Source organism: Phoca vitulina, unplaced genomic scaffold (assembly GCF_004348235.1).
Source record: "Phoca vitulina isolate PV1807 unplaced genomic scaffold, GSC_HSeal_1.0 scaffold89, whole genome shotgun sequence".
Classification (NCBI taxonomy): domain Eukaryota; kingdom Metazoa; phylum Chordata; class Mammalia; order Carnivora; family Phocidae; genus Phoca; species Phoca vitulina.
In genome coordinates, this window is record NW_022589792.1 from 1,977,640 (window position 1) to 2,005,529 (window position 27,890).

At 54.9% G+C, this 27,890-nt stretch overlaps 2 protein-coding genes across 9 annotated transcripts; one reads left to right on the forward strand and one right to left on the reverse strand.

Annotated features, from left to right (window-relative positions):
- The first annotated feature begins 11,594 nt into the window (after window positions 1-11,594).
- Window positions 11,595-17,744, forward strand: CNN1 (calponin 1). The gene is made up of 7 exons (XM_032396038.1): window positions 11,595-11,755; window positions 13,803-13,924; window positions 16,022-16,088; window positions 16,191-16,328; window positions 16,504-16,614; window positions 17,118-17,264; window positions 17,347-17,744. The coding sequence occupies exons 1-7, from the start codon at window positions 11,693-11,695 to the stop codon at window positions 17,590-17,592; spliced, it is 894 nt and encodes a 297-aa protein (XP_032251929.1). The 5' UTR covers window positions 11,595-11,692; the 3' UTR covers window positions 17,593-17,744.
- A 3,534-nt stretch (window positions 17,745-21,278) lies between these two features.
- On the reverse strand, window positions 21,279-26,451 carry ELOF1 (elongation factor 1 homolog). Of its 8 annotated transcripts, none has more exons than XM_032396116.1 (5): window positions 26,381-26,446; window positions 24,671-24,802; window positions 22,492-22,625; window positions 22,260-22,330; window positions 21,279-21,949 (listed from the first exon to the last, which is right to left on the reverse strand). In XM_032396116.1, exons 2-5 carry the CDS (start codon window positions 24,740-24,742, stop codon window positions 21,885-21,887), a joined length of 342 nt encoding a protein of 113 aa, XP_032252007.1. In that variant the 5' UTR covers window positions 24,743-24,802; window positions 26,381-26,446; the 3' UTR covers window positions 21,279-21,884. The 8 variants fall into 8 exon arrangements, with proteins under 8 accessions (XP_032252007.1, XP_032252006.1, XP_032252013.1 ...); XM_032396115.1 differs by having other exon boundaries at window positions 26,161-26,432; XM_032396117.1 differs by having other exon boundaries at window positions 21,874-21,954; window positions 26,161-26,433.
- Between the last annotated feature and the right edge of the window lie 1,439 nt (window positions 26,452-27,890).

The window sequence follows — 27,890 nt, forward strand, 5'->3', positions numbered from 1 at the left end:
CTCATGACACCCTGTGTATCTCTCACTCTGTGTGACTCTGTCCCAGCAATGGTATTATGGGTCTGGCTATGCCAAGTCTGGGACAGTCTCTGATGTCATGCAACTCCACACGTGTGGTTATGTCCAACGGTTGGTGTGTGTCTGTAACCCCGTGTGTCTCTAACTTGTAAGGGTGTGCTTGTCCCCCACCACTGGTATGTCAGTGACAGTATAAGACACTGTCTGTGAATGTGCCTCAGTATTGGTCGATTCTGTGACTGTGTGGGGCTGTGTCTATGACAATGGTCTCTATGCCTCTCTCTCTGTATGACTGCACCCACCACAGTGGGGGCTGTCACTGTGTTTGTAGCACCCCATGTGTATCTTGGTGTGTGACTGTGTGTCCCTAACCCCCAGGGTCTTCCCTTGGCTGGCTGTACCCCCGAGTGTGTGTGAGAGATGCAGTGTCTGGGTCCCTGGATTTGGACTTCTCTTCCTCTGTGTGCAGCACACCTGCAATCCCGGATAATGCCCTTGCCTTGGGTCACGGCCACATTGGAGACAGTGCAGCTGGCATCCTCCCCACTGGCCGTGGGAGCTGGGTAGTTGGGCAGGGGCGGTACCTGGGGTGCACGCTGGGCCACAGCACAATGATCACTCCGGCCCATCCCTATGACGCCCCCCTGCCGTGGTTCAGCCTTCTGACTTCATCTTGCACCAAATGAGCCCCTGGGTGCTCAGCCAGCGCGTATTGAGCAGCCTCTGGCTGGCCTAGGAGTGCTTTGGACTCAAACAAATGCCTGCAGTAGGACTTCAGGTAGTGCTGGGGCGGGGCAGAAGGGCCACGCAGAGAGAGGGGCGGGGCCTAACTTGCCCCTGTCCCCTCTCCAGGTGTGTATTCATCCTTCTCTCCATTGCCATCAGCGCTCTCAGCAGGTACAACCTGCTTTCCACAGACATAATCGACATTGATCTTACTCTTACAGAGTCAGTGGGGCTTGGGCGGGGGTTGGGGTCAGCATGGGGGGATGAGGGGGACATTCTCCATTTCACTCCCACCCCTACTCTGCACTCCTGTGGGTGTGGGGAGCTGGCAGCATGGGGAAGTGGGGTGGACACTGCTGAGGGTGGCCACATGATGAAGGGATCTCTTCAGGAAGGTTCTCAGATTGAGGCTGGCCCAGCTAAGGGGGTTCATTGGCCAGCCTGTGGTCTCTCTCTCTACCCTAGCCCAGGCAAAGATTGACCCAAGGCCCTGACCCCTCCATGCGAGGCCCCCAGCTGCCCTGTCCAGAGCTGTCCAGGGTTCAGTGGGCCGCCTGCTCACCTCACGGACTGTGGCTGCTGTCTCTGGTTACCTGCTCAATGTTAGATAGGATCCAGCTGGGTGGGACCCCGGGATCCCATTCACACAATCCCCTGCACCCTTCTGACTCCTGCTCCCTCCAGACCTGGTAGTCATTCTCCACACCTGGGATCAGATGTTCCCATGTTACCATAAGATTTCTCTCTTTGGCTTCTACTGCTTCGGTAAAGACCCCTGGACACACACACACACACACACACACACACACACACACACACACACACGCCCTGCTCCATGCCCGCATGTATTGAACATCGCCTGTGGGTTCAGTTACCATAAGCTCCATGAGGACAGGGGGATTTTGTTTGTTATGTGTGGTGTCCCCAGCTCTATGGACAGGGCCTAGACGTGGTAAGTACTCAATAGATGTCAGTTGCAACAATGACTAAATTAATGCATGAATGGGCCTGATGCTCATCCCAATCTTGAAACCCTACCAACAGTCCCTTGTGACAGCCCCACGTGGCTTGCCTTCCGCATGCCTGACTAATTACCCTGCCACTACCTTTCCCCATCTTTCCCCAGCCCCAGGGCAGTCTGCTTGACCTTGCAGACTTCTATGCCAGTGTGTGTCTGCTCAAAGCCCTTCGTTAATCTTGGGTACTTGGGTTTGGGGACATGTGGGGGCCTTTCTGGTCTTCTCCTGCATCCCCCTCCCCCTCCTTCAGCCTCCGATCCTCCAACTCACCTGCCCACAGTTGGTTCCTGAGTACAGCGAGCTGCCCCTGAAACTCATTAGTGGCCTTGCTATAGTCTATGTAGCCGGCATCATTGTGATGCTATTCTCAAATGTGAGGGGTGTTGACCTTGGCTCTGCTGGCCCTGGACATCCTCGACATGCTGTGGATGTACCACTTCACACTGTCCAAGGCCTGAGGCAGGGGAAATCTCATGACCCTGAGTGGAGAGTGGGAAGTTATTGAAAAGATCTAGAAGAGCTTCTTCAATCCTGCTGCAGACTGGGACCCTCGGCCAAAGGTGTGGGGAGCTGTGTATAGGAAGCTGTGGCTTCTTCCCACCCCACCATGAGAGGACTCAGATTCACTCAACAGGAATTTATTGACTGCTGCCTTTGTAACAGATACTGTTCTAAGCATTGAGGAAGAACAGTGAGCACACACAAGTCCTTGGGGGAGACAGACAAAAGACCCTTGTTCTATAGAAACATTTAACTACTTGCAGCTTGAAAAAAATTTAAGTGCAACTTCAAAACTGCTTAGGATATAATTGTGTCTATCATCTTGTTAACATTAATGGCTTCTTGGCCTTTTAGGTAAGATCAAGTGTATTATCTTGTTAATGTTAACCTATTTTGAACTTGGAACATTTACCTTTTGTTTGTTTTTTTTAAAGATTTTATTTATTTATTTGACCGAGAGAGAGACAGCAAGAGAGGGAACACAAGCAGGGGGAGAGGGAGAGGGAGAAGCAGGCTTCCCGCTGAGCAGAGAGCCCTACGAGGGCTCGATCCCAGGATCCTGGGATCATGACCTGAGCTGAAGGCAGACGCTTAACGGCTGAGCCAGTCAGGTGCCCCGGAACATTTACCTTTTGTAATTAAAAAATATTTTAATCCCTTCTTGCTTGTGTGTAGAGGGGGATTCTCTGTGTCCTGTGTATAATTTAAGTATTTAGATTTATGCCTTCTGTCAATCTGCCATTTCAAACAAAGCATCAAAATACATTTATTAATTCAACAAATATTTATACATTTTAAAAAACAAATTCAGGGCACCTGAGTGGTTCAGTCGGTTAATGGCTGCCTTTGGCTCGGGGCGTGGTCCCACGGTCCTGGGATTGAGCCCCATGTTGGGCTCCTTGCTCAGCGGGAAGCCTGTTTCTCTCTCTGCCTGCTTGTGCTCTCTCTCGCTGTCAAATAAATAAATAAATCTTAAAAAAAAAAAATTCAGGGGCGCCTGGGTGGCTCAGTCGTTAAGTGTCTGCCTTCGGCTCAGGTCATGATCCCAGGGTCCTGGGATCCAGCCCCGCATCGGGCTCCCTGCTCCACGGGAAGCCTGCTTCTCCCTCTCCCACTCCCCCTGCTTGTGTTCCTTCTCTCGCTGTGTCTCTCTCAAATAAATAAATAAATCTTAAAAAAAAAAAAACTCATGTTGTGTGCTAGATCCAGAAGGAAATGTAAAATTAATTTGAGAACAGGTAAAGAAACTTAAGTTCTCCAACTGGGGGTCTGGGTGGCTCAGCTGGTTAAGCATCTGACTCTTGGTTTTGGCTCAGGTCATGATCTCAGGGTCATGAAATTGAGCCCTGCATTGGGCTCTGTGCTCAGTGCAGAGTCTGCTTGAGATTCTCTCTCTCTTTCTCCCTCTGCCCCTCCCCCCACTGGCATGCACTCCCGAGATCTCTCTTTCTAAATAAATAAATAAAATCTTAAAAAAAAGAGAGAAACTTAAGTTCTCCAAGTACTTAGAATTTTCCAAGGAAGGACATATTTTCATGAAGTAAAAATGTAAAATGCTACATGTGATTAACAAAATGTTGACATTAATAAAGAAATTTTAAAAAGAAATATTTAATGGCTTGAGCTATGTGATGATTACATGGGTGTATATGTATGTTCATCACATTCATCAAGCTCTCCATTAAGATTGTACATTTTACTTTAGGTAATAGCTGAATTTAAAAGTTTTAAAATATGGGGGCACCAGTGGCTCAGTCGTTAAGCAGCTGCCTTCGGCTCAGGTCATGATCCCAGGGTCCTGGGATCGAGCCCCGCATTGGGATCCCTGCTCCACGGGAAGCTGCTTCTCCCTCTCCCTTTCCCCCTGGTTGTGTTCCCTCTCTCGCTGTGTCTCTCTCTGTCAAATACATAAATAAAATCTTTAAAAAAAATAAAAAAGTTTTAAAATATGATAACTGATTCATTGAGCTATATTTACACACCTTTCTGTATGTATATTTTAAAAGTCTAAAGAAGTGTCACTGAGGATTTGAAGAAAGTGAAACACTTGTACACTGGCTTGTGGGAATATGAACTGGTTCAGCCACTAAGGAAAAATGTATGGTGGAGTTCCTCAAAAAATTAAAAATAGAACTACCATATGATTCAGCGATTCCATTTCTGGGTATATACCCAAAAGAACTGAAAGCAGGGACTCGAACAGATAGTTATACACCCATATTCATGGCAGTATGATTCACAATAGCAAAGGCAACTCAAGTGTGCATGGATGGATGAATGGATAAACAAAACGTGGCATACACATACAATGGAATATTATTCAGCCTTAAAAATTAAGGAAATTCTGACACATGATACAACACGGATGAACCTTGGGGACATGGTGCTAAATGAAATAAACCAGCCACAAAAGGACAAATACTGTGTTAGTCCATTTATATGAGGTCCCTAGAAAAGGCAAATGATAGAAAGTAGAATGGTGGTTGCTAGGAGCTGGAGGGAGGAGAGCATGAGGAGTTAGCATTTAATGGCAACAGTTTCAGTTTTATTTTATATTTTTAAAAGATTTTATTTATTTGACGGAGAGAGACACAGCAAGAGAAGGAACACAAGCAGGGGGAGTGGGAGAGGGAGAAGCAGGCTTCCCGCTGATCGGAGAGCCAGATGTGGGGCTTGAGCCCAGTACCCTGGGATCATGAGCCGAATGGAAGGCAGACGCTTAACGACTGAGCCACCCAGGCACCCCCAGTTTCAGTTTTAGAAGATTGAAATAAGTTCTGGTGATGGATGGTGGTGATGGTTGCGCAACAATGTGAATGTACTTAGTAACACAGAACTGGACACTTAAAATGGTACATTTTATGTTATGTACATTTTACTACAATTTTTTATTTCTTTTTTTTTAAGATTTTATTTATTTATTTGAGAGAGAGAGAATGAGAGACAGAGAGCATGAGAGGGAGGAGGGTCAGAGGGAGAAGCAGACTCCCTGCTGAGCAGGGAGCCCGATGCAGGACTCGATCCCGGGACTCCAGTATCATGACCTGAGCCGAAGGCAGTCGCTTAACCGACTGAGCCACCCAGGCGCCCCTTCACTACAATTTTTTTAAAGTCACTTTAGGGCGCCTGAGTGGCTCACTCGTTAAGCGTCTGCCTTCCGCTCAGGTCATGATCCCAGAGTCCTGGGATCGAGGCCCACATCAGGCTCCTTGCTCGGCGGGAAGCCTGCTTCTCCTTCTCCCTCTCCCGCTGCTTGTGTTCCTGCTCTGTCTCTGTCAAATAAATAAATAAAATCTTTAAAAAAAATTAAAAAATAAATACAAATGGGAACAATGAGATGGCATTAAAAAAAAAAAAAGTCTACTTTAAAAAAAAAGTGATAAGAGATGAAGTCAGACTGGAGTTCGGGGCTCCTGGGCTGGGGGCCGGGGGAGCGGGGAGCGCCAGTTGAAGGCTATTAACCTAAGCGGATTAGCACATAAAACAGAGGCCTGGCAGTAACAGAGGCTCCAGGCGAGGACAGTTATCCACCTCCGAAAAGCCCTATCTGCAGTCCCTTGGCCTCCGCGACACAGGGCGCTGCCCCGGGGGACAGGAGGCTACTCAGCCACCGGTAGGATGCCTCAAAGACTGCGCAGCCGCCGCACTTCCGCCTCATCAAGATTCCTGTGATTGGCCAGGCTGAAAGGAGCTCCAGCCAATCAGCTGCCGGTCCAGGGGGCTGGGGCGCCCCACTCCAGCACGTTGACAGCCACGTGGGCAGCTGCTGGGAGAGCTCCGGCCCTTGGCTCCAGTGCCCAGCTCTGCGCAGGCGCACTTCCGCTCTGCTCAACTGGGACGTGGGTGAGGGCACGCGTGGGTGGTGGTGGTGATGTCGCGGAACTGGCCACGGCTTTCCGAGCCACCAGTGTCCCTTCTCCTGTTGAAGCAGTTACGGCTCTCATTTTCTTATTTAGCCTTACAGAATTAACGGATTCAAACACAGGCGTTTACATATTTCTTTTTTGTATTTATTAACACAGAGAACAACAGTGTGTGTGGAGCCCCGATGCAGACCCTTTAACGCAGAGTCCTCAAAACAACCCTAGGAAAAATAGCGGCTTCACAGGGTTGGATCCTGGCAGACAGCTCCTTAACCAAGGGACGGAGGTTAAAATCACCAGCAGTGAGTCACCGTGACATCATAAGCCCCTGGTATGAGAAGAGAACATCACCTCTCTGGTATCCTTCCCAGTAATGTGGAAACCTCAATCTAATCAACATAAACCAAACTGAGAGATAGTCTACACAGATATTGGCCGACTCCCTTCAAGAGTGTGGGGTCATGAACGACTGAGGCTCTGTCACTGACTGGAGGAGTCTAAGGAGACATGACAACCTAATGCAATGAGAGATCTTGGATTGGGTCCTGGAACAGAAAAAGGATCTGTAAAAAACCTGGAGAAATCCAAATCAAGTCTGTAGTTTATTAATAGTATTGTACCAAGGTTAAGTTCTTAGTTTTAATAAATGTACTATGGTTATGTAAGATGTTAACAGTGGGAGCAGCAAGGTGAAGGGTATATGGGAATTCTCTGTGCTATTTTTGCAAATTTTCTGTATGTCTAAAATTATCTCAAAATAAAAAATTAGAAAATAAACCTAGGAAGCGGGCACTATCAATATGCCCATTTTCCAGAGGAGGAAACCGAATCGCAGAGAGGTTAAGATACCTATCCAAGGTCACACAGCCAGAAAGCACCAGGGCATGCCCCAAACCCATGGAATATGGATCCAGAACCCCCCTTCCCCCTACTCTAAACCACAGCACCACAGGGTTGTTATGTCATTGACACAAAAAGCTGCATACTCTGCCTTCATCTGTGTCTGTCTCACCTATTCCCTGTTGATGGATCTATAGGGTAAACTGTTCTTAAAAGGCCCCTGCAATAAATGTTCTTTTCACACCTACACTTGTACTTCTTGTTATATTCTAAAAAAAGAGATTTTTTCTGGATCAGAAGTTATATTAGATAGCAGGGTTCTCCAGAGAAACGAAACCAATGGAATAAAGAGCAGCAAAGACAGAGACAGTGTGTATGTGTGTTATTATAAGGAAATGACTCACATGATTATGGAGGCTGAGAAGTCCAATATCTGCAGTTGGCAAGCTGGAGACCCAGGAGAGCAGACGATGTCGTTCTAGTCTCAGTCTGAAGCCCCGAGAACCCAGGGAGCCAGTAAGTTCCAGTGTCACAGCTGGCAGGCTTGAGAACCAAGAAGAGCTGATGTTTCAATTCCAGTCCGAAGGCAGGAAAAGACCAATGTCCCATATGAGGAGTTTCTTCTTCTCTCTCTCTTTTTTAAAGATTTTATTTATTTTTTAAAAAAGATTTTATTAATTTTTGTGTGAGAGAGAGATCACAAGCAGGGGGGAGTGGGAGAGGGAGAAGAAGGCTCCCCGCTGAGCAGGGAGCCCAATGAGGGGCTCGATCCCAGGACCCTGGGATCATGACCTGAGCCGAAGGCAGACGCTCAATGACTGAGCCATCCAGGAGCCCTGAAGATTGGATTTTTAAGTAATCTCTACACCCAATGTGGGACTCAAACTCATAACCCCAGGATCAAGAGTCACATGCTCTACTGACTGAGCCAGCCAGGCATCCCATGAGTTTCTTCTTACTGGACAGAAAAGGACAGCCTTTGGGCGCCTGGGTGGCTCAGTTGTTAAGCATCTGCCTTCGGCTCAGGTCATGATCTCAGGGTCCTGGAATCGAGTCCCGCATCGGGCTCCCTCAGCAGGGAGCCTGTTTCTCCCTCTCTCATTCCCCCTGCTTGTGTTCCCTCTCTCTTTTTCTCTCTTTCTGTCAAACAAATAAATAAAATCTTAAAAGAAAAGAAAAGTTCAGCCTTTTTGTTCTATTCAGGCCTCTGACTGATTGAGTGAGGCCCATCCATATTGGGGAAGGCAATCTGTTTTACTGTCTATAAATTCAAATATGAATCCCATCCCCAAATACCCTCACAGACACACCCAGAGTAATGTTTGACCAACTATCTGGGTACCCCATGGCCCAATCAACTTGATATATAAAATTAACCACCAGAAAAGGTAAGGACACTTGTCATTTTGAAAGCTATCCACAAATTTCCCACACCCACCCACCCCATTCTCACAGCTTCCCCAGCACCACCTGTTGTCAGGTGTTCTGAATTTTGCCCATCTGGCAGTCAGCGGGACACATCTGTAAAAAGGCTCCTCTTGTTCAACCATATGTTTTTCCTACAAAACATCTTGCAAAGCTCGTGGCTGGACAAGGGAGTGGGCAGCCGTAGAATGACCTACATAACCCCAGCCCAGCCTGTGGCCCATCCCGCTATCCACCCTCCAACTGGTCTTTTAGGGGAAGGTTGGAATGGAAACACAAAGGAGACACCCAGCTCAACTGTCCTTAGTCCAGGAAGTGCCTGCAAAGTAGGCCCTTCCTTTGTGCGTGGTTAAACAAAGGTCCTGAGGTGGGAGCATGTTTGGGTGCTCAGGAAATACATGTGGAAGGATCTGGGGGCAGCGGGAGCAGCAGGGGCAGCGTAGCCCTGGGAGAGTGGCTTGGTCTCTCTGAACCTTGAGTTTCCTTATCTATAAAATGGGCCTGCATGTTTCCACCCCAAGAAGGTGGCAGTGAGGATTAAATGGTTGTGCTTGGCACAGTGCCTGGCATGGAATGAGCCCTCCAGAAACAGAAGCCATTATGAACAACAGCTCCTGCTTATTTTCAGAAGGGGGAAGCTAAGTGAGAGGGGGCTGGCAGAGTGGAGCTGCCCAGACAGGCAGGTGCAGGGGGAAGGGGGTTGCGACTCTCTCCTGGAGACACACAAGTACAGAGTGTGTGTGTGTGTGTGTGTGTGTGTGTGTGTGTGTGTGTGTGTTTTAGATGGCCCTGAGAGGTACGAAGGTCTTAGGGGGGTTTCCAAAAAATAAGGTGGGGCAGCGTTTTTCTTTCATGACCTCCTGGACCCTTCGGGGAGACTCCATTTCTTACAAGATCCCACCTTTCATTTAGATGGGAAACTGAGGCACAGAGGGGCTGGGGCCTGGGAAACACCAGATAGGAGCTAAGTAGGGGACTGCGCACGGGGCAGCCAGTAATGGGGGGGTCCCCAGGGGTTGGGACCTCCAGATGGGATCAGTCCTCTCCTTCTGCTTCCACCCCTATCAACCAGAGACACAGAAAGACAGAAACGACGGAGAGACATCGAGTGAGAAAAACAACGACTTAGAGAGGTGAAACAGAGACCCAGAGATGGAGAGATAATGGAGAGAGACAGGGGAACAGAGATAGACAGACAGACAGTGAGACAGGCAGATTCATAGACAAAGTCAGAAAAAGACTAGGCAAGGCAGAGACAGGCTTATTGCAACCAAGAGCCAGAGCAAGAGATGCAGACACAGACTTAGAATCCGAGGGACACGACAGACTCAGAAAGGGCCACCCCCTAGGGAGACCCCGGGCTGCCCCGTCGGGGGACGCGCCAAGAGCGCCCCCACCCCGCCCCCGTCGTGCCTGGGCCGTGACTTCAGAGTCCGCGCGGATTCTATAAATGGCCAAGCGGCCGCGGGCCGGGGGCGGAGCCGAGTGAGTCAGCGCTTCGCGTCACCGCCGGCCGGACCCCGCCAGGCCCCGCCTCCGCCCTCGCCCCTCCTGGGCCGCCAGGGGGCGCCAGCCGCCTACTCCGCCAAGGCGCGGGTTCTCACTTGCGCAGTAGCGACCTGTGGCCCCGCTGGGGTTGAGGGGGGGGCCGCTCAGCGTGGGCAGGATCCCGGAATCTGCGCGTTCGAGTCCCGACTGCGTCGCGTCACTCTCGCGCTGTGTAACGCCAGGCAGTCGGCTGCACCTCTCTGTGCCTCATACAGACCCCACCTCAGAAGGCTGTTGTGAGGAATGAGTTAGCAGACCCAGTGCACTTAGAATATAGTATAGCAGGAGCTAATTGTTAGCTCATTCTACGCATTTTAGTCACCTTGCCCGTAGCATATTGGTTGAACCCAGTGGTTCACAAACCACCACTCCCCTCCCCAGGGACATTTGGCAATGTCTGGAGACATTTCTGTTTGGCGAGACTAAGGGAATGCTCTAGGCACCTAGTAGATAGAGGCTGGAGATGCTGCTTAAAGTCCGAGGAGGCCCAGCAGAGACTCCAGCCAGGAAGAATTATCCAGCCTTGATGTCGACAGCGCTGAGGGCGAGGAACCCTGACAGCCTGGTAGCATTAGGCACAGGGGCCTGGCTTCAGATTCCGCTCTGCCACTGACGCATGTGACACTTGGAAAGGGATTCCACATCCCGTGCCTCAGTTTCCCCATCTGTAAAGTGTGCATAATAACAGCGTCCGTTTCTGAGGTTGTTTTGAAGCATGAGTTGATACATGTACAGTACTTGTAACAGGGCCTGACATGAGGGGTGGCTGTCATATTAGCATGTCACAGCCGTGTCCTTAGCATGTGGCCAGCAAATTGCATGTCCTTAAGGTATCATCAGTATATGGCAGGTTGCTCACATGTCATCCAAGTGTCACTAACATCACCTTGACATATGTGGCATGATGTGGTCATGTCATCCAGGGGTGAGATCTGGCCAGACGGGGCTGTTTGCAGGTGTTCCCTCCAGGCCGCCCTGGCTGGAACAGGGAAACACAGGGGTGTCCATGGCCTGGAACCTGCTAACACAGCCACTCCATGGCAAACACAGGTAGTGGAGAGGGTAACATCCAGGATCTCTGCTCCCCCAGATCCTTATGAGGGACTGGAGGGGACAGAAGTAGGGTGCCAGATGCTCATTGGAAATATTGCAATTATCCTGAGTCCTTCCCTGTGCCAGGCACTGCCCACTGGGCATGCACCATCCATTAGCCCATTTTACAGATGTGGCAACAGAGGCCCACTTAGAGACTGTTGGTGTCTGGAGTTAAACCCAGGGTGGTGCTCACTAAGCTACCATGGGCTGCAGAAAAATGACCTCAGAGACAAGGAGAGATGGCCTCAGTGACAGACACAAAGAAACCAGGAGGCCCAGCCAGAGGTCCAACGAACAGTGGAGGGCCGGCAAGGATGGGGAAATCTTCATCTCTCATGACCAAGCCCCCCCACCCCAAATAATAACCCAGGCCGCCCCCCTAGGTGGAAACAATGACACAATCAGCTCCCAATACCAAGGCCCTGACATCACGGGGGGGGGGGGGGGGGGGGGAGGATGGCCGAGGTGGGGGGTGCCCCGCCCCTTGGCAGGCCCCTGCAGCCAATGGGACGACCTTGGAAGAGGCCCGGGCCGCCTCCAGAGCTTCAAAAACGTGTGAGGAGGGAAGAGTTCGCAGACGGAGCCTTAGCAGCTGCCTCGGTCGGGTCCTCAGAGGGTCCTCAGAGCTACTGCTAGCGCGGCCCACCACCAGCCGGCATGTCCTCTGCTCACTTCAACCGGGGCCCCGCCTATGGCTTGTCGGCTGAGGTCAAGAACAAGGTAGGGCCCCCGCTTGGCCCACACACCCTGGCAGGTCAGAGGCTCCGCTCTTGGGGTTCCCTGGACCCCCTCTTGCCTACCCATGTGACTTGGAACCAGAGAGGGAAAAAGGACAGATATGGGGTAGGGACCGCCTTACTCCCCATCCAGAGCATCCCAGAGCCCGCAGCTACTGTTGGGGGGCGGGTAAAATGGAGGGCATGCAGGCAACCACAGGTAAACTGAGGTGGTCGGTCCCTTGTAAAGACCCCCCCTTGATCAGAGTCTCCTGTTAACCTGCCCCCTGTTCCTTTTGTGTTCCTGGGGCGCTGGGAAAGGACTTGATTTTCCTCACACACACCCCCATCTCAAAAAGAAACTGGGGAGTGCTTGAGAGCTGGAATTCTGGGGAAGTGAGGCCCAGATAGTGTGGGAGATCCTGAAGGGAGAGGGAGACAGCCGGGGAGGTCAGAGAGTGAGCATTAGGGACATGGCAGGGATCTCCTAATTTTGAGCTGGGAAAACATCCAGATATCACCTTCATGCTATGGATGGGTAAACTGAGGTTCAGAGAGGAGAGGCGAGTAGCTTGGGTTCTACGTAAAGGAGCTGCAGAACTAGGATCCTGGCCTCATCCCCCTGAAACACACACACCCGGGAATGGGGTTCAGCTTCTCCAGGGCAGTGAACTTCTAACTCACTGGAATGCTCCCCTGAGCGTTGCCAGGAGTCCCAGCGCCCCATTTGACAGAGGAGAACATTGAGGCCCGGGGTGGCTTTTCCCAGCGTACAGAGAGGAAGTGGGGAGCTGGGATTGGATCCTGGGCGGGGGGATCCTCGCCGCTGGAGGAGGGGGCTGGCTGGGGGCGGGTGCTCGGGCCGGGCGGGATCCCAGCGCGGCCCCCCTCCCCCCCGGCGCCGGCCCCAGAGCCGCGCGAAGCCGCCGCGCCATATAAGGCGGCCTCGGGGAGCCCGGCCCGCGGGGCCGCGCTATATAAGGGCCGGTTCGCTTTATAAAGCCGGGCTGGTGGGGAGGGGGGCGGCAGGGCCGGGGCCAGGTGAGGGGCCGCCCCCTCCCACCTCCTCCTCCCCCCCCCCCAGGAGAAGGGGCAGCTCCGTCCCCCAGAGTCTTGGAAGCCTGACTGGGCTGGGGCGGAGGGTTCTGGAGAAACGGAGGAGGCAGCGTGGGGAGTGGGGAAAGAGGGCGAGAGTCGTAGACAGAGATTCTGGGAGCCCGAGACTTGAGAGGGATGGATGGGGAGGGTGAGCCAGGAGCCAGATAAGACGGAGACTGGGATGGAGAGGCCGGGAGAGGAGACAGATGAGCCCCACCCCCCACCAGAGGCAGAGAACCTGGAGTCGGAGACCAGAGCGACTGGGGAGGCAGAGATGGACGGGCCAGGAGCCCCACCCCCAACCAGGCACGGAGAGATGGGGACAGGAAGACAGGGCCAAGGAAAGACAGAGCTGGGGAGAGACAGAGGGCAAGGGGATGGGGAGAGAGAGAGAGAGAAATACAGCCGTGCATGCATGGGGCCAGGAGTAAGACAAAGACAAGCCCCCGGAGCCTCCAGCCAGAGCCGAGCCCAGGGGATAGGACCTGGAGAGACACTGAAGCAGAGAGACATGCAAGACAGAACAGCCCCCTGCAAGGCAGTACTCAGAGCCACCTCCTTAGGGTTCTTCCTCCCCTGCCTGAGGCGCCCAGGCTCCCAGCAGGGGGTTGGGGGGCAGGGCCAGGGGAAGCTAAGCCCCAAGTTTGGCCTGGAGGCGGGGACCAAGAGGCCAGGCACCGCCCCCCAGCTCTGAGTACCCTGCTCTCCAAACCCCCCTTGTCTGCATTCTCTGGTGCCAAACCTCAGAATGTCCGGAATGGCCCCCTGGGCAGGTGCCACCTCAGCCCTGGCCCTTGGCCCACTTCAGCCCCCCCCATGGACGCTGGGGCAGAATTGCCTTAGTTGGGAAGGGATGAGGAAGATCGGGCTTAGGGAACCTCCGACTGGGTCCGGAGAGTTAACTCTGCTCCCCACTGCGTCCTTACCACCTTCTCTGTGTCCCCCACCCCCAGCTGGCGCAGAAGTATGACCACCAGCGGGAGCAGGAGCTTCGAGAGTGGATCGAGGGGGTGACAGGGCGCCGCATTGGGAACAACTTCATGGATGGCCTCAAAGATGGCATCATTCTTTGCGAGTGAGTGGAGCCTACACTGCCTTGGGCTGCCCCCCAACCTGGACATTAATCCCTACGCCCTCAACCCCTCAAACAACTATGAGCTCAGAGCTGGGTTAGGTACTTTATAGCTGAGACCTTGAAAGAGCGGTGGCAAAGAATCATTGTGCCCATTTAACAGGAAAGAAAAAGGAGGCTCAGTTAAGTAAAACACATCGCCCAGAGTCCCAAGCTGTTCCAACAGAAATGACCAGAATCTAGGCTTAACCACCATGCAGACAGGGCAGGCGCATTTATGGCCTCCAGAGTTCCAAGAAAGAGAGGTTCCAAGAAAGAGTTCCAAGCATAGTGTGTTCAAGGAACAGCTAAAATCAATAGGCAACAATGGCCGTTCATCACTGGCTTGGTGACATGAGAGTTACGCCACGGTAATTTAAGTAGGCCCTGATTTTCTACTCTTCTCAGAACTTAAATCACTGAGAGGAATGAAAATCCACGCAGCTCCCAAGCCCTGGTTCCAGATTCCACAGCGACACTAATGCTGGATAGGGCCCTGAGCCCAGTGGGGTCCTGTCTGTATCTCTGAGTCTCACCCAGGGCAGGGTGACTGTGATGGCCAAAGAGTGACCTTGGGAAGCTTCCCGAAGGTGCAGCCTTACCAAGGTCTAGGTGCTGGAAAGGTGGCATGGTGGGGGGATCTTATTCTACCATATCCAGTGGGAATAAGGAATAGGGGGACATTTTGGTGTCCCAGCTCAGACAGGGTTGCTCGGGCATTAAAGAGCGCAGAACCACCCACCCATTCAGTCATTCACGCGCCAAGAATTTATGGAACACCTACTGTGTGCCAGGTCTAGGCACTGGGGATAGTGAACAAAACAGACTTACCTCCGAGCTCACACAGAGCTTGAGTCCTAGTTGAGGAGATCAAATCAATGAAATAATCCCTTTTTGGGTTGCTGCTTTGTACAGAATGGTCTGGAGGTCTTTCAGAAGAGGTAGCATTTGAGCAGAATCTTGGATGAAGTGAGTGAGGGAGTTGGGAGGGCATCTGAGGAAAGAGTGGGCCAGGCGGGGGGTGGGGGGTGGGGGGAACAGTGGTGCAAAGGCCCTGGGGTGGGAGCAAGCATAGTGTGTTGAAGGAACAGTGAGGAGAGATTATGGGAAGTGAAGTTAGCTGGGGGCCAGATGATGTAGGGCCGTTTAGTCTTGCTAAAGGATTAGGATCTGTATTCTGAAGGGAAACCATGGAGCAGTTTTGAGCTGGGGAGTAACTGGAATTATTTTGAAAAGGCCATTCTAGCTACGAGGGTCTGCAGGGGACAAGGTGGAGGCTGGGTGCCACAGGAGGCCCCTGCAAGAGCCCAGGAGGGAGACAGGTGTAGCTCAGAGCAGGGCGGAGGTGGCAAGGAGCGACAGGCTTCTGAATGTCTTCAGAAGGCAGAGCCAGCGGATGTGCTGAGCGGTTGCGTGTGGGAATGGGAGAAAGGGATAGGAGAGTCAAGAGCAAATCGGAGGGCTTTGCCTGAGCACCTGGGAGGGTGTGTTTCCTGAGCCTGGGAGGATGGAGGGAGTTGAGTTGGGGGAAGTGGGTGTCTGGAGTCTGGGGTGGGGTGCATTTGATTCGAGATGCCAGGTAGGGCGCTGGATTGGGGAGTGAGAGGCCTGGCTGCAGGGAAGTAGTGGGGAGTTTTTGGTGTACCGGTGGCATTGAAAGGCGAGAGACTGGAGGAGATCAAGGGGGTGAGTATGGCCAGAGAAGGGAAGTCGGAGGCCTGAGCTGCGGGCTCTCCACAGTGCAGGCTCCCCCTAAAGGCCAGGAGATGGAAATGTGGTCACCAGGGACTGGGGGGGGGGGACGCAGCAGGAGACCCCTGCATAGCGGGGATGAGGGGGCTTCCTGCTAGAGACCCGAGCCCAGCTCCTGAGAGGTTAGTTTGCCATCACAGTCCTGCCTGGGTGTGCGGGGTGGATCAGCGGGGCTGCAGCTGAGCTGGTTGTAGTAGGGAACGGCAAAATCGCCCACTGGCTGTCATCCTGACCCCTTTTCCCACTGGGTTGGGCATGGGTACGGAGTGGGGGCTCACCTTTCTCACTGCCCTCCCTGACCCCTTGTAGGTTCATCAATAAGCTCCAGCCAGGCTCCGTGAAGAAGGTCAATGAGTCGACCCAAAATTGGCACCAGGTGAGCCCAGGCTCTGTTTTTAACTCTTTCAACCCCTGGCCCACAGCCCCTCAGCCCCCCACCCTGCTCATCCTCCACTGACCACCACCTGCTCCCCTCTAGCTGGAAAACATCGGCAACTTCATCAAGGCCATCACCAAGTATGGGGTGAAGCCCCATGACATTTTTGAGGCCAACGACCTGTTTGAGAACACCAACCACACCCAGGTGCAGTCCACCCTCCTGGCCCTGGCCAGCATGGTGAGTGTGGCCGAAGGGTCGGGGCGTGGGCCTGTGGTGGGGGTGGCTTTGGAGGGTCTGGGCTGCGAGTGGGGCCCAGCCCAGTGTGGGTGGGAGGGGGAGAGCAGGTACCAGGAGGGGACAATGTGGCCCGGAGGCTCCCTTGTCAGCCCCCTGCTCCCTTTGCCCTCCCCAGGCCAAGACGAAAGGGAGTAAGGTGAACGTAGGGGTGAAGTATGCAGAGAAGCAGGAACGGAAATTTGAGCCAGAGAAGCTAAGAGAAGGGCGGAACATCATCGGGCTGCAGGTACTGGCCCTTCCTCACCTGGGGGTCTTGCTGCTGAGCTGAGCCGGGAGGTCGAGGAGGCCAGGAGGGCACCCAGGTCCCTGCGGGCTTTGGGGCACAGGATATTTGGCTTTAACTCACATGTATGGCAGGCACTGTGCTTGCCATTTTCCATACCCTAACTCACTCCTCCAGCAGCCCTAAGGAGTGGGTGCTGTTATCATTGCACCCTTTATGCAGATGAGGAAACGGGGGCCTGGAGAAGCTAGCTCACTTGCCGGGGCTGCCCAGGTGATAAGTGGCCCGGCTGGGGCTCGAACCCTGGAAGTCAGGCCCCAGTGGTCTGAGCCACTTACAGGTTATGGGACATGCCTTCTCTGGGCCTGTTTCCAGTCCGGAGCCCGAGAGTGGATGCAGTGGCTCGTTAGGGGTCCACGTAAGCGTGCGTTGACGTGCTATGTCCCATGCTGTGCCTGTGGAGAGGCTCTGTGACCCTTGGGATGATTCTCCTTCTGGCTTCCTAGATGGGCACCAACAAGTTTGCCAGCCAGCAGGGCATGACGGCCTATGGCACCCGGCGTCACCTCTACGACCCCAAGCTGGGCACGGACCAGCCCCTGGACCAGGCCACCATCAGCCTGCAGATGGGCACCAACAAGGGAGCCAGCCAGGTGTGTGGGGGGTCGTGGGGTGGGGCCGGTGGGGCCCCTGCCCTCTGCCGTCCCCAGGGTCTGACCGCTGCGCCCTCTGCAGGCTGGCATGACTGCACCCGGGACCAAGCGACAGATCTTCGAGCCAGGGCTGGGCATGGAGCACTGTGACACACTCAACGTCAGCCTGCAGATGGGCAGCAACAAGGGGGCCTCACAGAGGGGCATGACAGTGTATGGGCTGCCGCGCCAGGTCTATGACCCCAAGTACTGCCTGACGCCCGAGTACCCGGAGCTGGGCGAGCCCACCCACAACCACCACGCGCACAACTACTACAACTCTGCCTAGGGCCCTGGGCCCCCCACCCCGCCTTCCCCCCCCTAGGGAGGCTAGCTGCTGCTCTCGGCACGGCACGGCCGAGCTGGCCCCGCCGACCCCCTCCCCCTGCATGGCGTCCTCCAGCCCCCTGGCACCTGCCTACAGGGTTAGCGTTGGGGGGGGGCAGACTGGGGGGGGCGTGTGTGTCGGGGGGAAGGGGGCCCTCCTCCCTGGAGCGCCGCAGGATCCAACATCGAGCCGGGTGTGCCCAACAGCACCCAAAGGACGCACTGAGCAAAGCTACCCCAGCTGTCCCCCCACTCCCTCACAGGTGGGTCCCCGCAGGACAAGAAGTCCCCCCAAGCAAAGCCCCAGAGCCCAGGCTCGGCCCGCCCCCACCCCATCCCCGCAGTGGGAGCAAACTGCATGCCCAGAGGCGCAGCGGACACACGCGGTTTGGTTTGCAGCGACTGGCATAAAATGTGGATGTGACAGCGGCGTTTGTAATGCAAGCACTTTCTTTTTCTATTTCACTGGAGCACAATAAACAGCTGTAAAATCATCGTCTCGGGGCTGCTCTGTCCCGGAGCCTGCGTGGCCCCGGCTCACGTGCCAAGAGCCTTGCTCGGACCCGCTCCATCTCCCACGGACACGGCGGCGCACACACTCACACCCGCCGTGAGACACACACACGGAGCCCGCGGCCGCGGGGCTGGGCCCAGGACAGGCACGCGCTCGCACACAAAAGCCGCACACGCGCACCACTGTGTGTGGATGGCGTGCGCGTACTCTGCAGCCTTGGGCGCGCGCGCGCACACACACACACACACACACACACACACACACTCCCCTTTCACAGATATACACATGCGGTACACGCTCCCACTCAAGACACATCAACACACACCCTCGCCCGCATACACAATACCCACACGCATGCTCGGCCCTTGCCCGCCTCTGGAAAGCCTGGGGTTGTGGTGAAAAAGCCCGAGCACTGAGACGGGCTACGTGGGGTGTGAATCGCGGTTCCGCTTCGCACTAGCTGGGTGACCTGCGGCAACTCACTTGCCCTCCCTAGGCCTGTTTTCCCATCAGGAAGATGAAGACATGTCCCTCCTGGGGACATGGGGAAGCTGACATGAAACCGTGCGTCCGGACGGGGGATGACATTTGGCACTGACCGATGAGAATGGACAAGCCGAGTCCTGGAGGCCCCCGTGGGCAGCTGGGCCCCTTCCGCCCTGGAGTGGATTGTGGGCAGGCGGGAGGGGACAAGGCAGTGGAGGAGGATGGGCACTTTGGGGGCCCAGAGCAATGGCCCTTTAAAGACTGGCACAGAGCCGGTGAGTAGCTGACTGCCCGGCGCGGCTGCCCTGTGCGCCCGGCTCACTCTCTGCCCTCTTCTTAGGGCTGATTCCTGAGCCTGGCCTGCCAGCCCAGAGCCCTAGGAATGTGTGGACAGCCTCAACCTCCCCACATTTCCGAGGGGACCCTGTCCTCCGAGTGATGTGGGCCCCAGCCGTCCTGCCTGGAAGCCACCACCTGCAGAGTTCCAAGGAGAGGATGGGGTGGTGGCAGTGGGGGTTAGAGAACAGTGTTCTCCCCTTCCTTCCCCGTAGCAGGGGAGATGCTGGAACATGGAGACTTGCAGAGACAGACACGGGAAGACCCGCATGCACAGACGCACACAGCCCCTGGGGCCTTGTAAAAGGGATTCCAGGCGCTCTTGGCCTGGCTAGTGTAGGTCCTGCTCCCCCAGTGCCGGCACGGGGAAGCTATGCTGAGGAGGATCCATGCCTGGCCCAGGGCCCTGCCTCCTCGGGAAAACAGCACCATATTAGCACTTGGCCTGTGTAACTGGGGTGGGCGGGCCCTGGAAGCCAGGGGAATGAGTCCCCTTTCTGCTGGACCCCCGAGGGCACCCCCCACCCAGGCGCCTGTCCGAGGCTCTGCCCATACCCACTGGCTCCTGCCTGGGCCAGGGGACCTTACCTAGGACTTTGGGGGGGGGGGTGGGAACACCAGGGAGGGGCATGTCAGGGGCAGGGTGGGCCTGGGGGGAGGCACATGCTGGACCCAGCGGCTGGGCCTAGTGGCCCAGGCTCCCAGCCAGCTCAGCATCTCCCTCCCGCGGCTGTTCACACCCCTTACTGCCCTGGGTGGGTCCCAGAGTCACTCAAACCCAGGCACTCTGCTGGGCCCCTCCAGCCTCAGCATGGCCCCAGAAGGTTCCATCATCCTTCCTGCTATATCAAGGAAGAATGCAAAGCACAGGTCACCCGGTGCCCAGGCTCAAGGCCGGGTACAGGTGCTGATCGGCCCCAGGCTGTCAGAGCATCAGGACCTCCGTAACTGCAAGACCGTCCGAGGGCACCATGCAACGTGCAGGTGTTCAGCATCAGCCAGGTTCAGAGGCATTTTTTCCAAAACCACCAAGCAATTCACTCAATTCCGACACAACCTAGAGACAGCATCAGATCCCACAGGGTAAGGGCTCAGTCTCATGAGACTGTCCCTCCACTTTCAGGCCCATTGCCAAGTCCAGGTTGTCACCTGTGCTTCTGATCGACCAGCAATAGATCCGGGATTCCCCCCAACCACCTCCTCAGGTTTGATTCATTTACCAGAGCGGCTCACATCAGAGAAACATTGTATTTTATTAGATTACAGGTTTATTAGAAAAGAATTTAAATCAGCAACAGCCAGATGGAAGAGGTGCCCGGGGCCAAAGTGTGGGGACGGGGCACGGAGCTCCCATGCCCTCCCCAGGTGCCCCCCTCTCCCAGCAGCTCCACGGGTTCACCATCCCCGAGCTCATCAAATCGTGTTGAAGTTTTTATACAGCTTAACCTGCAGCCCCCCTTTCTCTTCCTCAGAGGTTGTGGGTGTTACTGAGGGTCCCACTCAGTGATCACGCCGTCTTTTGGTGACCAGCATCAACTCAGTTGTGATCAAAAGGGGCGCCTTTGAGTGACAAAAGACACCATCATTCAGGAAACTGCAAGGGTTTGAGGAACTCTGTGCCAGGAACTAGGGACAAAGGCCACTATTTATTGTATCACACACGTGCATGTGGCCCCACCTCCAGCCTTCAGTGACCCCTCATCACCCCTGGAAAAAGGTCCCTTTCATGGACCCTTCATCTTCTACAGTGTTCTCACTTTCTCCCCAAAGGCAGCCATGAGCTGGTCCCTTAGCCTGGACCCTGGACTCATAGGAAGGCAGACCCTGGGCTATGAAGCCAGGCCTCCTGGGTTCAAGGCCCTGCTCTGCAGCCTTTTGGCTCTGGGACCTCGGGCCAATGACTTCCCATCTCTGGCCCAATTCGTCACTGTGAGCCCGGGGCACCCGCCTCAGAGGAGGGACAGGGTGAGCCTGGAATGTTACTTCCGTTAGGCTGCCCCCCCTCCCGCAGGAAGCCTTCTCTGATTGCCCCGACCAACCCCCCCATCCCACCCCAGGCTCCAGTGGCCCCATTTTGTTGTGCCTGTAAATGCCTGGCCAGACATCTGCGGGTTCACCCATGTTCCTTGGGCCCAGCACTACCCTGGTTTCACCCTGAATGCCTGTTGTGTGGACAAAATGGACATTTTGGACTAACCAAACCCCATCTCCAACGGCCCGCCAGGCCACCTCCGAATGCCTCCGTCTTCCCCTCTCCCTCACTGAGCCCCTGGGCCTGACCCAGAACCCAGGACATCACAGAGAGGCAGGAGTCTGCATCGGCTGCTTTATTTAAGGGCTTGTGGCTGTGACAGATATCCCCGACCCAGCCCCTCCTCCTCTACAAAAGCAACTAAACATGAAAAGGGGCTGTTCTGCCAGGACTCAGCCAAGGGAGCTACAGGACCGTGGCTCTGAACCTCAGGCTACAGGCCTTGGAAGGCAGGGAAGGAGGGAGGGCAGTCCAGTTCAAGTGGGCAAGGTGCTGGTGAGGTGGGTGAGGAGGCTGGAGGGTCCTGAGGCAGCCTCTGCTGGCCTTGTCCTTGCCCAGAATGTCAGGACACTGGCTCCGAGGAGGAGCAAGCAATTTAAAGGCTTTCAGAGCCAAGTGAAGCACTTCAGGCTTCCCCCCCGGGGCGGGGGGAGGGGGGCAACAACCCCACCTCACCTCCAGTCCGCTCCCACAAGCACACTGCCACGGCCACGCTTGTGGCCGCACACACTCACACTCACACTCACACCCACACCCACTCCATACACGCAGAGGGCTGTGAAAGCCCTGGACCCACACCCTGGACCCTGGAATGTCTCTGGACTGGTAGCCAGCGGGGCAGGCCCACGGCACGCGGCACTGCCAGGGGAGTGGGTCCTCGGCACTGCTACTGATTGGCGGCCTCGCAGGCATCTATCCAGTCGCTGTACACGTCCACTGGTTCTGACAGATCTGGGCCGCTGAGGTCAAGGGCGACTGGTGGCACTGGACCCCTTCCCTGTACACACCTCTCACCGGCGTCAGCCAGGTCCCCGCCCGACACCCAACGTACGCCAGCAGGTGGCACCTCTCTTCCCCTGGGCAGTCACAGCCCTGCACCGTGGCAAACAGCAGGACCAGAGGAGCAGAAACTGGGGGCCAGTCCCCCTGCTCCTGGCCAGGTGCCCCAGGGCAGCCCACCCGGGGCAGGGGAGCCCTAACTGCCCCCAGCCCTCCCCTTCCCACCCCACCTTCCGGAAAAAGCCCGGCTTCCCAAGGATACATGTGATGGGTGTCTGGAATTCCTCTAGGCACACGGTACAAGAGATGACTCCGGTGTTGCGCGCACGATCCCTGAAACAGGAGGAGGTGGGGGGACTGGTGAGTAAAGGAGCCTGTGTCTCTGGGTGAGGATCCCCCTACCTGGGAAGGCTGGGGCAGAAAGGAGGATGGTGGGAGCAGGGAAGCTGCCTCCCGACTTTGGGAGGAGAGAGGAGGCCCTGTCCCCCACTCACATTTTTACGTCACAAGACTTCTCGTGGTTGCAGAATGGGCAGGTGAACTGGGTCTCTAGGGTGCCGGTCATCTTCTTTTTGGGGGGTGGCTTCCGTTTCGACTTTCTGCGCCCCATGTCTGTAGGAGGACAAACCTGGGGGGGGCAGAAGTCAGCAACTCAAGGGGACCCACAGAGCCCTCCGGCTTGACGCTCTGGGAAGCAGGCTGGGAAGCAGGCGGGGCTGGCACCTCAGGCTCCGCCCCTGAAGGAGGAGACTCCCAGGCCCCAGGCGGGCGGATAATCCAGGCCCACTCCGGGCAGCGGGGATGGCAGCACGCTCTGGCATCAGGTAACCTGAGCTCTAATCCTGGCCCTCCACTTACTGGGTGACCCCAGGCTGGTGACTTAAACTCTCTGTGCCTCGGTTTCCTATTAGTAAAACAGAGATGAAGCTGCTATTTCAGAGGGGTCTCGTGGGGCTGCCACGCCACATGGTTAAGTAAAGTGCGGAGCACAGGACCCGGCCCGTCCATCATCGGCACCCACACAGGATGCCCCTGTTCCTGATGAGGATGATACGAGAGACTCTGACAGACCCAGCTGCACAGGGCTGGGCAGGGCCTAAGTGCTCAGAAGCCGGTGATTTTAGGGGCAGCTGCTCCTCTTGTCAAAGGGCATGCAAGCGGCACCCAGGAGCAATGACACTCAAGGAATTTGACAGACCCTCCGGATGAGCCTCCTGGGCTGCCTCTCCACAAATAAAGAGCTGTTGGGCAGAGAAGAGGGGACAAGCATCTCCAGTAGAGAAACGCCACATACCAAGCCTGAGGACAGGTGTCTGAGGGCCCCGGCCAGCATTTGGGGACCATACAGGCAGGGGTGTGGGGCAGGCTAAGGAAGGAGCAGGGATGGTGGGAGGGGTTTGGATGGATCCTGGGGGCAGTGGGGAGAGGAAGGATGAAATCTCTGCCTTTCTAAGGCATCGAGGAGAACAGGTCAGAGGTCTGGATGCACATGAAGTCAGAACCAGGACCTGGAGGGATGGCAGTGGCCAAGAGACTGCGACAAATCAGTGGAGTGAGTGTGGCGAGAGAAGCAGGGGTCCAGGATGACTCCTAAGGTGGTGGGGGATGGAGAGGCTGGATGGGGGAGAAGGTGGCATCATTCTCTGATGTCTAATGCACAGGAAGAACAAGATGTTGGGGAAATGATGGGGTCAAGTACCAGAGGGACATCTTGGAAGCAGGGGCAACAACTGAGCATATCTCCCATGCCAGGCACTGTGCTCAGGGCTCAATGATCACCAGACCTGGGAATGCCTTCCCAAGGCACTCTCCCCTCTCGCCGCTCCCCCTCTCCCCCACCTGTGTGGCTTTAGCATCATCCTGCCCTGACATGGGAGGCCAGCAGCCTGCCACAATAAACACCAGAATTTCACTCATATTTCGCAATCGGTCTCTACATACCATCCTCACTCTTAACTTAGGGTGTTCCCAATTCTCTGAGTAAACAGATGTAGTCCATAGAGAACATCCACAAGCCCCCAGGACCCCCCATTCTGCCTTCCCTCCTTTGCTATGGAAGAATGTCCATGCTCCCCTGGGTCCCAACAACACATTTTCTCTTTCCACTAGATCCACTAGATCATTAACAAACACAGTTATTAAATACATCCTTAAAAACCACCACCTTGTGGGGCGCCTGGGTGTCTCAGTGGGTTGAGCATCTAACTCTTGATTTCAGCTCAGGTTATGATCTCAGGGTCATGGGATCGAGTCCTGTGTAGGACTCCGCGCCGCGCTCAGCACAGAGTCAGCTTGGGATTCTCTCCCTCTCTCCCTCTGTCCCTCCTACCACTCAAGGCCTGGGGCTCTCTTTCTAAACAAAAACACAACCACCTTTTCATTCTGTGGGCTTTTCTAGTAGAGCTGTCTGCACTCACTGCTTGCATTCATTTCCTCCCATTCTCCCTCTACCTCCCCACCATTCTGCTCACCCGCCCCCAGGGCACTGGACACACTGGTCCCTCCTCCCACCCTTCCCATGCAGCTCTCAGGACCCCGTACTCTGTCCCAGCCTCACTGGTGGTGCCTTTCAGCTTCTGCTGTTGCTGCTGCCCCCAGCCCCAGCCCCGAAGTCTCTTAATGGTACATGAGCCCACAAGCTCAATCTTTGGGCTCCATTTCATTTACACTCACCTCCATGGAGATCTCGCCCTGCCTCAGGGCTTCAAATGCCTCCTCCATACTGATGCCTCCCGATTTCACCATCCTCAGTGTCTCCTCTCAACTACAGACTGGCTCGTTTTACTGCCTCGGCTACACCTTCACCTGATGTTAACACACGTTTAAACATAACCCATCTCAAACCAAGCTGCTGACACCTCAAGAGGCTTTTCCGGCCTTCCCCATCTCAGCAGATAACAAATCCATCTATCCAAAAACCTTGGACTCACCCTAGATTCCTTTCTCTCCCTCTCACACCCCTTATCTGATCCTGATCCTGCTGCCCTCCCTCTAAAAGACATCCAGAATCTGCCCACTTCTTGCCAAGACCATGGTCTGAGTCCAGGAGTCCTGGTCATGCTCACACAGCCTCCTCATTGGTCTCCCTGCATCTCCTTCCCCGCCCACCTCCCTCCAAATGTAAATTCTATGGTGGCAGGGATTTGTCTTTTCTTTGGATCCCGAGCCTAGAACTGCTGGTGGCCCAGAGCTGGCGTGCAACAAATGTTTACCGAATGAATGAATGAACCAATGCCAGGCCCTTCGCTAACCACAGTAATGCTGCAATCAAGGCAGGCCAAGTGTCTGCTCCGGTGGAACCTCTATTCTAGTAGAAGCAGACAGACCCTCAACAACTAAATAAGAGAAACAATTTCAATTATCAGTAAGTGCTGTGAGATTAATCAATCAGGGCCAAGTGAATACTTCTGGAGTGGGGCTACTTCAGATAAGAGTGGGGTGGGAAGGACCCTCTGGGTAAAAGTCATTTAAGCGGAGGCCTGAATGATGAGAGAAAGCAACCACGTGAAATAGTCCAGCTGACGGAACAGCAACTGCAAAGGCTCTGAGGCAGAAGCAGCTTTTTTTTTCCAGAAAGAGAAAGATTGGTACAGCTGAAGCTCAGTGAGCAATGGGGAGAAAGAGTACGAGATGGGGCAGCAGAGGAAAGCAGCCAGACCCCAAAGGAGTGGCCAGTTCTACAGCCCATGGTCTCACCTGCTCAGGGCAGTGTTTTGTTTCCCCAAAGCCTGGCCCTGGGTACCACCTGTAACAGAATCACCTGGGTGGGGGGTGGTGCTCAAAAAAATGCAGATTTCTGAACCTCATCTCAGACCTGCCCCCAGTGGAACGGGGTGGGAGGCACGATTTGCCCACTGCTGAATCCCCAGCTCGGGTAGAGCCTGGTATGCATTAAGCGCTCAATAAATACTTGCTGAATGAATAAGTAAGTCTCTTGAATCAGAAGGTACGGATGGGCCCCAGAATCTCATTTTACCCGGCGTCTGCTGCATCCCCAACCCCACAGCAGAAAAGGGGTCTGGCCTGTACACAAAGCTCCGGGGGCCTTAGCCACTCCTGTGGCGACCTAAGTCCAAGCGCGCCAACGGGGCCCGGAAAAGGGATCGGTCCCCAACCCTGCCGTGACTCACGCGGCGGCGAGTGAGCGGTCCCTCCAAGCTCACCGAGGTTTCGGCGACGCCTCCCGCCGGCCGCCCGTGGGAGCCGGGCCACCGAGCAGCCGCGCTTAGCGGGCTGGGGTCCTGGGGAGCCAAGCTCCCCGGCAGGCCACCCCCCAAACCCGGGGTCCTCGACGCCTCCTCCTGGACCCCGTGAGCGCCTCCAAGTAGAAGATCGCCCACTCACGCCAAGCCCCAACGCCCGCCGGCGCGAACCGTCACCTACACTCTTCCCCTCGTTGCGACGGCCTCGTTCACCCGGGAGACAGTGGCTTCCGTCTTCCGCCGGAAGCGGAAACCCCTCTCCTCTTCTCACCCGAGGCCGGGACCGCCCCGCGAGCAGGCCCCGCCTCCTCCAGTGCACCCGCGTACTCGCGTACCGGGCCGGGAGGCGGGGTCGTAGTGCGCCTGCGCGAGGGCGCGTGCGCTTTGGACTGTGGTAGTGCACACCCCGCTTCTGATGCGCTCCCGTGAGTGGCGGTTACCGCGTTTCGGGAGCCGTGGTGGCTGGGAGTTTCCAGCATTGGAAAGGCTGACTTGCCCTTGGCCGCAGCATCTTCACTTGTCTTTTCTCCCAGTTCAAGCCCCACCCCCTCGCAGCCCACCTGGATCTCTCCAGCTGCGGACACATTCAAATATCTCAGTGCTAAGGAATTGCAAATACCAGTACGGCTGAATCGGTGATGGGGGAGCTTGTCGGACTCTCTTCTCAAACTTCAATAAGAGCCTGCGGATCTTCTTAAAGTTCAGGTCTGATTCATTAGGTCAGGTGTGCGGTCTAAAAGTCTGCATTTCCCGGTGACGTCCATGCTGCTGGTCCGCGGACCACCCTGAGTGCTGAAGTTATAATAGAAAAGGTTGAATAGGCATACACGGACCAGATCAGGTGGAGTTTTGTGGGCCATGTTAGGGACTGTTTTTGGAGTTGGGGGAGGACGGAATAAGGCTCTACGAATCCCACAATTTAGGGAAGAGACTGGACATAAACATAAAGGATCAATTACTACACTCTTCAGTGCAGCAGAGGAATATGTGTGGATCTCAGAGCATATGATGGTGGAGGGGGCTGCCAAACTAGTCTGAGAGGTTAGGGAAGGCTTCTCTGGGAGGCTGACGCTGAGGTTGAAATCGAAGACTGAGCAGGAGTTACACAGAGATAGCACCTACAGAACTTCTGATGGAGTGAAGGAGAGAAAGGGATCAAAGACAATTCCCACTGTCTGGAGCCCCTGGGTGCTGCCTCTCAGAGAGATGATTTGGAGGAGAAATCACGGGTTGTGTTCTAGCCATGATTTTTGAGACAAGCAAAGAGAGGTATGGGGCAGGCCATTGGAAGTGGAGTCTGGGGTTCAGATTGAAGGATCTGGATGTGATTTTGAGAGTCATTCACCTATGGGGGTTATCTGAAGCCTTGGAGCCAGAGGAAGTCACCTCGTTTCAGGGTGTGGGGGTAAAGTATAGCAAAAGAAGAGGACTAAGAAGGAGGCCAGGGCACCCCATCCTTAGATGTTAGGAGAAGGAGTCAGCAAGAGACTGAGCGCACTGGTGAGGTAGGGAGGAGAGAGAGGCGAGTGTCCTTTCCCAGAAGCCTCCAGAAGAAGGTATTTCAAGAGAGGGAGAGTGGTCAGCTATGTCACATGTGGTTGCAAGAGAATTAACTCCGTTGACTCTGCAAGTGTTTGGTCACTGGTGACCTTGATAAGAGCTGTTTCATTAGAGTGTTCAGGAAAATAATT

Bases quoted from the DNA above. Each gene is read 5' to 3' on its own strand.
- CNN1 (XM_032396038.1), top strand. From the start codon at position 11,693: ATGTCCTCTGCTCACTTCAACCGGGGCCCCGCCTATGGCTTGTCGGCT. The intron at 16,089-16,190 runs GTGAGCCCAGGC...GCTCCCCTCTAG, and splicing joins CGACCCAAAATTGGCACCAG to CTGGAAAACATCGGCAACTT. The intron at 16,329-16,503 runs GTGAGTGTGGCC...TGCCCTCCCCAG, and splicing joins TCCTGGCCCTGGCCAGCATG to GCCAAGACGAAAGGGAGTAA.
- ELOF1 (XM_032396116.1), bottom strand. From the start codon at position 24,742: ATGGTGAAATCGGGAGGCATCAGTATGGAGGAGGCATTTGAAGCCCTG. The intron at 22,626-24,670 runs GTGAGTGTAAAT...TGCCCCCCCCAG, and splicing joins AGGGCGAGATCTCCATGGAG to GTTTGTCCTCCTACAGACAT. The intron at 21,950-22,259 runs GTATCCTTGGGA...TCAGCGGCCCAG, and splicing joins ATTCCAGACACCCATCACAT to ATCTGTCAGAACCAGTGGAC.